Source organism: Atta cephalotes, assembly GCF_000143395.1.
Source record: "Atta cephalotes unplaced genomic scaffold scaffold00046, whole genome shotgun sequence".
NCBI lineage: Eukaryota > Metazoa > Arthropoda > Insecta > Hymenoptera > Formicidae > Atta > Atta cephalotes.
The window spans coordinates 1269231-1282316 of record NW_012130110.1 but is presented as its reverse complement, the minus strand read 5'-3'; the positions used below and the strand labels follow the sequence as shown (position 1 = coordinate 1282316).

The window sequence follows — 13086 nt, the reverse complement described above, 5'->3', positions numbered from 1 at the left end:
AACAACTATACGTAACGTTACTTACGTTACGTACGTACGTAACGTAACGTAACTTAAGTTATTAGTATTATACTATTATATATTGTGTGTGTGTGTGTGTGTGTGTGTGTGTGTGTGTGTGTGTGTGTGTGTGTGTGTGTGTGTGTGTGTGTGTAATTCGATTATTTCGTTACCAGACGAATATCTCCCATTAATTTATATCGGACTGACACGTTCCGATTGCCTTCATTAGATTGGATGGGATTCATGGATCTTTTCCCGATATTAAACGACCGAACTTTGTGCCGTCGGTGATGAGGGTGAAAAAAAAATTCGTCGTGAAAATCTCTGGTAGCAGGTTGCGAGCTCCCAGTAGTGATGGGAAAACTGGGATGGAAACGAATAATTCATCGCCTGCTAGTTCGCAGTTCGTGTAAACATCCAGCTTACATTCGAACGACAGCTACGTATGCAGAAAAGGCACGTCGTGCAATTGCGCTATGCTATTTCAAAGATATATCTCCATGTCAGCGTTGATATGAAGCAGATACAAATCAAAACAAGAGAAAAAGAAACAAAATTTCTCTATTGCTTGTATATCTTAGTGAACAATTCTCTTAATTAGGAGAGACAGTCCTAAATTTTAACTTTTTGTCCACAACGCGTCCCAAATTTGGTTCCAAATGAGAGACATAAATTGTCTCTCTTTTAAGTATAAAAATAATAAACATGAGATAATAAATGGAAATAATAAGTGTGAAATATTATTTTCGACTATTATATGAAAAATTGTATTTTTTTATTAAAAAAAAACGCAGATATATTATTCAGAAAATACATTACAGTAGAAAAGTACAATTTTAAAAAATAAAATGTAATGTAACTTGTAATTTTTGTGAGCTCATGTGATGTTATATATTAAGTATTATTAGTTATTTACAAATATAATATGATACTATTTATGTTTTATTAACAATTATTTAAAAAATGTTTACCTATTAAAAATTAATTATAACAATTAATATTTTTTTAATGTCCCTCTTTCCTTTTTAAGGAAATCACTTGATTGTACATATTTGTAATATTGAGAAATGTATAATATAAGATTGTGTAATGCATAATTAAGCATATTAACCGAGATTTAGAAAGGGAAATTATGTAGTAATATTATGTGTAAAATTAATGATACTTTGAAAAGACTATGATACGTTCTATCCTTTACATTTTAGAAAATAGCGAAGTAACTTGACACGCTTGCAACTTCCGATAAGTTCTTCGGGAAGCCATCGACGTCTCTTGTGATACCTGTCGCTTGCCTACTTATCAGGAAAATCAGTCTCTCCCCAACTCGAACTTACTAACGAAATACTCCGGGATATACTGATAGCCTATATATATACACAATATCACTTCACAAGAAGTTTAAGTTTAATTACGGGAGAAACACGCGCCAACTTCACTTCTCGTTTCACGAGGACGGCTCTTGTAAGTGACCGCGCGACGCATTGAGGCGCGATGGCATCAATGAGTTTCGAAATTTCATGGAGTACATTAGACTGGTTTTCGAGAACTCGACGGCTCATAAGGAAGTCTTGCCTTTAATTCAGACGAAAGTTTGCGCATATTTACGAGAGCTCGATAAATAAATCGAACTATTGGAAAAACAAATCCTGAATTCTATTTATATAGAAAGTGTGAGAGATCTATTTCATTTTAATGAACATTTCGAAATCTCATTAATGGTTGACAGGATTGTTTTCAAGTATTATGTATTAGAAAGAAATGAATCTCAGTTCTAAATGTTTTTGTAGACATTAAAGGAGACATTTGAGATTTTAGACAGATTATTAACGATAATACTTTGAAATTTTCTTCGCTAATTTGTTCTACGTGAGATTTAGTAGAACGTTTTCTACTCATTTGCCCAATTCGATTGTGGCGACTGGATTCAATGAGGTATAGAATCGATGAACCTAGTTGACGGGACTTTCTCGCAGGAATTCCAGACCGTGAGAATCTTGACGGGATCAGAATAATAAGAGCCCCTTAATATTAAATTAATTTAAGTTGGAACAAAATGATGGATATAGCGATGGAAGAAATTTAAATAGACGTAACTTCGTTCAAAGCAGTGCTCGTAAACAATTTACTTCAAAACACTGTCACTATAATATTCGTGCATTATTGAAATAAATTTTCCTTTAATACGCTACATTAAAATGTTTTTCGGATAATATATTCCCGATCGAGTAACTTTCTCTGAACAACCTGTAAGGGATTAATAATTTGTAGCACCAGTTGAGTATTGACTGAAGGTGATCGCTTGATCGTTTCCGTTTAATGGTGATCGGGAAGTTTTGTGTACGCAGATCGATACTAACGAGAAGCAATTTCCATCGAAATAATTTGAGGGGAGAGAAAGAGCCGTTGGGACACGAGAGGGGAAAAAAATACAAAAAGACGGGCAAAAGAGTCGACCCTTCGCGGAGGCGCGAACGAGCGAGCGACCCTTAGAAAAGAAGCGAACTGGGGATGAAAGTCGCAAGGTCGCGTCCGGAGTGTATAACGAGTTCGAACGGGATCGGGTGGCGTCGCAAACCGGATAGACGGAGGCAGACGGAGAAAAATAAAGGGACAGTACGAACGAGACGGCGCGATCATCCGTCCGGAATTAAATTGGCCGCGGGCGAGATGCTCGCGAGGCCGTGAAATTACCATTTTGAAGCTGCAACGCGCTTTGAAACTTGAAAACCACCACCACCGTCAGCGGCCTTTTTTTGCTTGCACGACCTGTCGCGCCGTGATCTTCTTATTAGTGGCATTCACGATCATCTTTCTGAAAGCCGGATAACGGAGATCGCGATATTGCCGGGATATTGAGTGTGCGATATCTTGATAATGTGAGCTTAGAGATCCTGGCTAAAGGGAGAATCCGTCATTGAAACCACATCCAAGGATCGGTTGACGTATCGGTCGACGCGCAGTCTCCCATTTCGAGCAGGTCTCTCGCGTTTCGTATTTCGCGAACATTCGCTGATTAATATTGAGACATGTCGTCAATAAATAACTCATAATCCAGAATCGAACAAAGAGATGCGCCAGTGAATTCTATCGCGCGCGCGAGGATCTCGAAACTAGTTAATTGCTAATTAGTACGAAATTCTCACGGACCGGTATGGTGCCGGGTATGGTAGAGTGGAGGAAGCAATTTTTGTTTAAATTCTGGTCCTGCTGGAAATTCGAAGCTCCTGTAATCTCGCCGAAGGACCGATTAATTAAGCTTCCCGAAAGAAAAAACTTTCTCGTGGAGCGAATTACCGCGAGGCCGGGGTTAAATTTTAAAAGGAACCATGATGATCCACGAAAAAAAATTACCGAGAGTAAGAAGAAAAAATACGACTTCTCGCCTATATTACGTTGTCGTTTCTACGTTGTGCCTTCGATTTTGCGAAATGGTGCACAATAATGCGTGTGAACATTTTATTGAAGGGTTAGAAACCCTTCAATAATTTTATAAACTTGTTCTCCTCACCTGCGTCTGGCGGTTGGAAAACTTCGATCTGATTGGATAACTTGGACGTAATTTGCAGAGTACTGTAATCTTTTATGACAGGTATAAGCCACATGGTGCTATAGTAAAGAAACACATCTAGTGTGTCTCATGCGGTTTATCTGCAATGTACCATAAAATGGAGTTAGATTAGTGAGGCCAACTTTGTGTAAGCGAAAATTGCAATATCCAAGAAAGTACTTTATCCGATTTTCGATAATCAAGATTCCCATTATCTAGTTGATTAATCTTCTCGGCGCTTGCGTTGTCTCCAAATGCAGAGAAACTTTATTTCTTAATGTTATTTTATTAATCTTTGCGAAAGTAATAACATTTAACATTCTGCGATCTTCTCCCTTGATTCTTATATTTTTAATAATTTTTAATAATATGAAGAGATAAGGAGTCTTTGGAGATGTGAAACTCTCGTACTCTCTGAGTATGCTTTAATCCGTCACCGCAAAGAGCGCTGTCCCGATCTGACAAAAAGCGCAAAGTAAAACCGAAGGGGAAAAAGGGCATAAGATTGAGTAACTAGAAGTGTTAATAGAACATGAAAGGGATTGCAGCGAAAAATCTGCGCAAGCAATTTGTCTGCGTCAGAGAAGAGGGAATGTCTCGGTGTCACCGAGTACGTAACAATGCGTGTCTTTTATCAAGTGTATATGTGACCATGTAGTTCACGTTTAATTCACCTCAGAGGTGGCTTCAAGCTCGATTACCAGGGGCGCAATGATGAAAGAAGGGTCTAGAGGGGGCTGAGTCAATTTACGGTACGCGTAATTAGGGACGCGTTGCAACGGAGATGAGGAGAATGGACGAAAAAATAGCCGCCGGTAGAAAAATAGCGAGAATCGCTGTCATTTCGCCACCACATTCCTCTCACCTGCTCGCAGAAAGAATTATTACGCGCCACGCGGAAGTGGTGTATTTTCTCAACACGACGTTATCCTCGATATTTACGAAATTATTTTATTCTGTAATTATTTAATTAAAACTGACGATAGCTAAAATTTAGTAATTTATTAATTATATATATATATATATATATATATATATATATTATTAGTTATTGATGTATTAAATTATTTAAATAATAATATTACCAGATTACTTGATTAAATATTAAATTAGTTATTAATAATTTTTTTGCAAATCTCTTGAATGAGTTTCAGAAATGACTTGAGGCTATTTACATCGAAAATTATTATTCCACGCAAACGAATAATTTATTTGTACAGCTTTATCTATATGAAGGATTATTTCAGAAAAATGTAAATACATATATATTTATAAAGCAAAATACAATATATCAGAAAAGACAAAAGGATAAAACATTTGATGTTATCGTTTATATCAGAATAATATCGACATTGACATAAAACTTTGTTCCTATTTCTTCAATTTCATGACAATCGATATAATAAATTTTATTGAGATGAGCGATTAAATTGTTCTGAGATCACTTATTGCTTTTGAAAAAAAAAAAAAAAAAAACTAATCACTGACAAAGTCTAACTGCAACAAAATGTGCAATTTGCGAATGCTCCTGAAATGATTGTGATCTTTAAAGTGTATAATCTCTTACACGAGCATCGAATATCGTAACGTCGAGTTATGCGGGTATTGACACGTCTCGCTCTCTCAAGCCACTCGCCACGAGAACAGCTCTCGAACGCGGCCGCAAAGTGGGACGAGATGGAGATAGAAAAGCTACACGAGGGTGATACGGGACGAGAGATCGGCCGCGGTGGCTTAAGAGCATGGAAGGGGATGTAGATGGAAAAGGTGAGAGAGGAGTTTATGTGCCATCGCCGGCGTGACGGAATAAATCGTCGATCCGACAGGTGTAAGTTGTACGATCAAACTCCGGTCCTCTGCTAGCCACAACTTTTCGCAACACAAACACACGCGCGCGTTGATCCGTTCGTGGTGACACATCATCATCCCAGTTCGCAGCTTTCGACAGCGAAACTACGAGAGCTTCTGCTTTTCGTGGGAAAATTTTGGCGCCCACCAAAGTACGCGACTCTAGGCTCTCGCATTACTCTTTTACAGGGAACAATAGAATGTTGCGAGGATGGGATCGAGTCAATGTGTGTTTGTGAACCGCAACTCGGTCCTGGTATACGAAGTTGAGATGAAACTTTAGCGGGATGAGCAGCTACATTGAAGCGTAAATTATTATTTGAATGATGTATGAATAATAGTTGGGATAATCTCTTTATAATTTTTGATGAGGTGAAAATGGAAACGACATCACAGAAAATAGGTAGAATTTATGCACGATTAGAGATACATATATGAAAAAATAATTATTTTCTTAAAATATGTTGCTGAGTTTATCATAAATTTATTTTCTCCGTCCGTCATATATTGGATCTATTTATATTTGTTATAGAGTCAACATCAATTTCAGCAGCAAAATAACAAATACCTCTGAAGTTAGCATTCCATTTTCAGAACTTGGATATAACTTATAGATAGAGTAAAACTCTTTCTAAATGAAATTCTAAAGTTCCTGACATGTTCGAAAAGAATTTTGACGATTTTTTTGTTTCGCGAATAAAGAGTTTTTGTTTGTTAAAACTTTCTCAATGTATTTTTTAACAGTTTTAAATAACGTTTTGAGAATTTTATCAAAAAGAGAGAGAATTCTATAAATTATCTCTAATTAAAATAAAATAGATATCTTACATCTTAGTATCTTTATTTTTTATACTTCATTGTCAGAATTCTCTTTAAGATATATCAATAATTTTTTAACAAAGCATCGAAATTTAATTAAATCGAAACTTAAACAATGAAGTATTGACGTTACAGACAAATACTTTCATATTTATTATCACTAGACATTAGGATTTAGAAAGAAGAGAAAAACAACATCAAAATAGAAATTTTTCTCATCAAAAAAGCATTCTAAAAATGCATATTTATTTGTACACATATTTGCGTATTTGTACAAATTTTGTGTACGTCTGCACAAATATCTGCATTAAAAAAGTCCGATATTTAAATTCATCACAGAATTTGTTTGCAAATAACATAACTTTACGAACAAAATTTATTTATTATAGTATCAGCATTATTTGAGTATTATTTATGTGAATATATAAATAATAGAAAATAAATGTATGTATAAATTATTATTATAATTTATAAATCTCTTTTTAATTAACAGTATCGATCGGAGATGAGGAAGGCGACTCTGTTAGCTGTCGTAACGATTTTACTATCGACGACGGCACGCGATGCCGTGGCAGAACTTTACACCGCCCTGGCGGATATGGAGGAGCTGCTCGAAACGGAAGCCGTGCTGATCGACACGCTAAACGGATACATCACGGCACAAGAGCAGCGATTGGCGACTCTGAGAAGGTAAAGAACATCGAACGTAACGAGGTTTTTTTACGAGCGATTCCCTTCAATTCCAATTAATTGAAGTAGGTCGTAACGTACTCCAGTGCGTCGAAAGATCCTCTGCGGCCTAGATAGACGTGCTTTTGTCGATCTCGGAATTTCCTTAATGTTGCTACAAAACATGTACCCGTATTTTCAGAGTCCTGAAAGGTTTTCAATATATTTCTGTGTCTTGCGTAACCCGCGCCAGAAGTCGTTTCCCGTTTTTGCTGCAGCAATACGGGAGATTGCAGCCCTTTGTGCCGTTGCTATTGGTACGAATACCCCTGTTGTGCAAGGCTGCCGTCGATTTTTTTTTTATTTATTCTCCCTTTTTAACATTTCACCAGGCTTGTATATATTCATTCGGTCTACCGATATTTGATCAGCCACATGTAACGAATCATTCTGCAGAAATAATTTTTGCTCGTGCTCTACCGATTCCTGTTAAATTTCTCTCTTTTTTTTTTCATCAATACGCATAACAGCAAATAATCAAATTTAGAGCTCTTTCGGTTATCCTGAATACCATTTGACTTTATTATATCATGACATATCATGCGAAAATTGTTATCAATTAGCACGATCCCAGTATTAATTAAACGCTGGTGGTCGAATAATAAAAATAATGTGTGATATTAAAGTTATACGGCGAAGTCGAACATGAAAAGTAGATCACCGAGGCACTTATCGGTGCGATGATTTCCTCGTTCTATTTCCCTTGGAAGTCCCGTTAAAACGAAAGGTGATTAAGGAAAGAGGGCTATTTCAGCAGGAAGACTTTCGCGAATGGCTCCCGCCCCGACCGATTGTCCTTTTCTTTTTCTTTATCTTCCCAAAGGTGCGATTTGGCATGCTGCCTGATTCGATACCGATGCCTTCGACCACCTTCCGCGGATAAGAAAAGAAATAGGGTGAAAAAAAAATCAGAAAAGAGTGAATACATTAAGATTGGATCCCGATCTGACTAAAATCGACACTCGTGCTGCTGAGAGATAATAAAAACTGAATCCCAAAGTGATCAAGCTCATTTACGGGATGTAATTTCGTGTCGGAGCAGCGAAGGACTGAAATTATCTCTTTACCATTACGATAAAAAAAAAAGCTTCGTAATTTACTTCGTAAAGAGCAAACAATAATTCACGTTAAAATCGACTATAATTTCATCAAAAAATATTAATATAACTACATTTTTCAATTAAAAGTTGCTATATTATTTCGCAAACTGTTGTCTTCTTTTAAAAAGAACTAAATAAACGAACACCAGAGATTACATTATGTTACAGATTACATTAATTTTTGATCTGATTGAATTTGTATTTAATTAATTTATTTTTCCCATAATTTAAGCTTTCATGAATTTCTTTTTTTTCTTTTTTTTTTAATTAGAAAAAGTAACTTCGAACATGTTCTTTTGTTTTTCGGCTGCAGCGAACAGTGCGCTTATTTCGTAAACCGCGACGCCATTAATCCAGCTGGAGGATAGTTTAGGCATTTCTGTCTGGCGCAATGGGAGCGGTGAAACGAGTAATACACGCGGGACAACGGAAAACTTTTCAGCAACATTTATGTAGGACGATCCCGCGCGGAATTTAACACACCGACGACTCGCTCTCGAGAAAATCCTGTCACGGACACGCGACACGATGAGGAGAAGCGTGCGCTCGTCGTGTCGCGAATTGGAGATTTTCCTCATCCCCGCGCTCTCAATTTCCATGGCCATTCAAAAATCCGCCATCGAATCGCAATCGGATCGCGCAGCAATCACGCAGCAAAATTTTGCGTTCGCACTCACGCCCGCGGCTTGCCTCCGCGCGAATTTCGTTAATTCCGAATCGATCGGAAACTCACGGACGAAGATCCTTTTTTAACGTTCATAAATTGTCTGACGATATTAGCGTATTGTCGATGCGCTGAATTAAATACACATTGAGGAAAAAAATATTCATTTGAATTTAAATTTTAAATTAATTGCTATTTAACTAAATTAATTGTTCGTATATTTCTTTCATTGAAGATTGTATACTGATTGTAACACAAAATGATAAAAATAATTACGAATTAATAGCTCCATTTTTATGATTATTGCTATGTTGATAATCATAGTATATGTTCTCTCAATATGAAAAGGTTGTATAATCATGATAATTTCAAATATTATTATAGTAAAATATTAAGATTTAAATGATAAATAAAATAAACATTTTTATTCAGTAAATGCGCAATTATATAATGACTATAATTGACATTTTCTTAAATTTATTTACGTGGTAATTAATAATAACTAAAAATATGTTAAGAAAAATCAAAAATTTTCAAGCAATGTGTGTGTGTGTGTGTGTGTGTGTGTGTGTGTGTGTGTGTGTGTGTGTGTGAGACTCTTATTAATACAGCAATTGACGTGACATACATTTGCGTGATTAAAACAACTGTAAATATACAAATTGTCTCAAAAATTAACTATAAATTATAATTAAATTGAAATAATTGTAATCATTTTTTTCACTCAGTGTATTTATTTAAGTCCAATATATATTTGATTTAAATACATACAATTTTCGAAAGAAATAAAGGGAATTAAATTAATTCAATCAAATGAACGATCTTTTTCTTATATCAATGCATATATCCAAGAATATTCCGACCACTTAACAAGATTTGCGCATGAAAGTAATTTTTAGCAGATGACAAACAGAAATCCAGTCATTAGTTTATGTGTAATTCAGAACTAATCGCTCGTAACTTTTTACTGCATTTTACTCTGTTCGAAATAACATTTGTAGATGTATACGCAGCGAAATCGCGAATGAGATACTCGAGTGATTCGGTCCAATGATGCGCGACGAACGGTGATAAGTTTTCGTCTCGAGTCTCGCCTCAGAATCAGACCATTATCTACCGAATAATTACTCATGCGAGCAAAGTTTGTAATCTATCGGGATTCTCTAAGCTAGCGATAAATCAACCATCGTAGCCGTCCGTCATAGTCGAACTATCAAATACGAGCGAGAGGAAAATCATTTTCAAAGAATATATCGCTGATTTTGAACAGATTTCCCTGCCTGCCTGCACACCTGGCTCTTCCTTTTATTCTCTCCGGCGTTCCCATTTTGCATGGATGTTAAAAGTTCAACGATTGTAATCCAGTCACGGGATAGCCATCTCATACGAGTAAAATTCGAAGGTGCGCAGACATACGAACACACTGCGAAAGCGAGTGTATAATCGACACGTACGCGAACTGATGGAGATAACGTATGATTCTGTGCTCTGGTTTATGCACTGCTTACCGTGCACACGAAGATTGCATGTGTCGCACATTTTATCTACCGAATGAATCCACGAGGAAAGTATCTCCAAATATTTTTTTTATAATCTGAAAAGCATGTAAGATCGGCTTAATCGGTGAATTTAATTTATATTATTTGAAGAGATTTTTAGAGCGATTTTAGAAATTTGTATATCCATTTTTATATTCTTGGAGAACTGTTGTTGACAGAAAAGAATTGCCCATTCTATCTTCCTTAATTAAATGAAGAAAAGTGAATTTCAATCTTCTTTTCTAAAGTATTAACATCTTAAGATACTACTTATGATGGTCTAAGGCCCCAGACACAATGCGAAGGAATAGCGATAGCGATAGAAATAATACAATTTCAACCTATCAGAAATCAGATACTCTGGAATATACAGTTTCTGATAGGTTGAAATCGTGTTATTTCTATCGCTATCGCTAATTCCTTCGCATTGTGTCTGGGGCTTTAAAATAAGAACAAAATATGAATACCGGCCCTAATCTTCTAGTTAGATTTCTATTAAATTACATATCAATTTTTTCAGTTATTATTTTTAAGCATTATTAGGAAGAAATATTTTTAAATAGAGAAAGATTTTCATCGTAACGAGAGGAAGTCTTTTCATATACTTGCGTTTGAATATTTTTATCTGTAATCCGAAAAGTATTCGGTATCGGCTAGACTAAGCGCGGATGTAATTTTATCGAAGGGAAAAGCATGCGTGAATGCGATACGCTTCTAGGAAGATTTATCGTTTTATTTTACGCAATCCGATAGAAACGAGAGGATCGCGCGAGAGGACAATTGCAAGTTAATTATCGTGCGTCCGCACAGTTTCGATAGCAGATTTCAATCGGTGATCAGTTAACATTCGATTCGGAATCGATTGTTCGCAATTCTTTGCTCTTTTTTTTGTTCGAAATAACACTGTGAGTACGTATATCTGGTTGTTCAATACTTGGCTTATTCATCTCACACAGTCGCGAAATGACAGCGTTCTATCTATCAGAGTAATCGCGCGAGTTCCGTAAGTCATTCGCGAATATTAAGAGCGTCTTATCTCGCTCACGAAATGGGCGCTGCTCCGAGTAAGGATAGTAGATTTCGGAAGCGCTTATCCGACCTCGTGATTACGTACACGCAAATTGGTGCATTGGCCAACGTGAAATTGGTCGGTCGAATTTCGGAGAATTTCATTTCGATTCGTTGATTCGGGAAATCGTATGTCTCAAATAAAATCGAGATTCGAAACGAGATTCGTTTCATCCTACGCGCCAATAATTCATTTGCATGTCAGAAAGGAGAGTCAAAGAGGAGGCGAACGTACAGTCAAGAGCCAGCGGTGGTAGTTTAACGGAGGGAAACGTTCTCGGCAGTTACGTGGGTAAGGTGAATTTTCAAGCTAGGGATTCGTAGGACAAACGAGTCGGGTCGAGACGCAACCACCGGAAGCGCCATTACTGGTATTAATAATCGCGATTACGCGATGGTACGGGTAGCCGTTCGAGCGCTCCCTCGGGAGAGCGAGAGCATCGTAATTGGCTCCGATAAGATAACAAAGTTCTATCACAAGCGCGTCCGCGCCCTGTAACTATTTGCTTCTAATTAAACGTCCCGCCTGGCGATCGATTTGTTTTTATCGATGATTCGAGAGGATCGCGCAGACGGACGTAGAAACGAGTCTTTGTCGAGAATTCTCATTTACTCTCATTGCCTTTTATTAATAGCCATCGATACTGCGCGACATTTCTTTTTTTTTTCTCGTATTATTTCCTTTTTTTTATCGTCCTAAAGGTAAGAACACGATGATACGGATCTTATTTCGTAGATGTTTATATATGTTTGCGCGAGCGAATGTAAAATATACATATTTCTGTACGCAGCACGGTAAAATATAATAAACACATGTTTTTATACACATGTTTTTTTTATAATCTTTAGAAGACGGTGATTTATTTTTAAAATCATACAATTTCTTTTTAATTAATTTTACTTAATCCATTGTGTCATTGTATTTTTTTGTTTCAAAATATCACACTTTTCAATGTCACTATAGTTTTTCCTGTAAAAGCTAATTTTAATAACATAATGTTAAAATGCATGTGAATTAATAACTTCGTCATAACTGGTTTTATGTGTCGTTATTATGTAAACTTCATTTATTTTCATTAATAATAAAACGATAATTTTATGTTGATGTGAAACATTAACGATAAAATTATTTTATATATTTTCTTTTCATTCTTTATTCTTTTTTGTTTTTCAATGAAACTGTAACTCAGAAATTTCAATGGATATTGAGATACGAAATATTCAACGCTCTGAAAAGTGGAAGAGCTAAACAATCCTTCACGTTAGAAGAGATGAAAATATTGCCGTTATTTTTTACGTTAACGAATTGTTCAAAACAACGCAATTTAAAAACCGAATATAACTGATTTTTTCAAACCACGAATATCTGCTTCGTAAAATATGCAATCGATATTTGTTGGAGAAATTACTCGTGACCGAGCATATCAGAATTACTTCCTAGAAATATTCGGTTTGACTAATGGAGAGATATTAAAAAGGGAACGTGATTTGCACGCGTAAACTTGCATATCCACGCTTATGTACGTTATATTTAATTTTCCGGTAATTAGAGAAAACACGATTGGAATTATCGATGGAATTCTGATAATATTTCTCCTTTTCGCTGCATACGAAATCGATTGCATGGTATGCGCCGCGTGAAATTCGATCTCCAGGATTGCTGCAATATTTTCCGCGATAAGACTGAATATTCAACAAGCTTAAGATTTTTTAATAAAAACTTTATTCATTTCCGGTAAAATCCCGATTAAACTAACAGTAAAGTTCACA

At 36.1% G+C, this 13086-nt stretch overlaps 1 protein-coding gene across 1 annotated transcript in view; it reads left to right on the top strand.

Annotated features, from left to right (window-relative positions):
- The window catches only part of LOC105622522 (prolyl 4-hydroxylase subunit alpha-2), a 59265-nt gene that overhangs the window by 28612 nt on the left and 17567 nt on the right, over positions 1-13086 (top strand). Inside the window, exon 2 of the mRNA XM_012203937.1 lies at positions 6711-6907. Coding sequence (XP_012059327.1) covers positions 6711-6907 — 197 coding nt within the window. The remainder of the gene's footprint in view (positions 1-6710; positions 6908-13086) is intronic.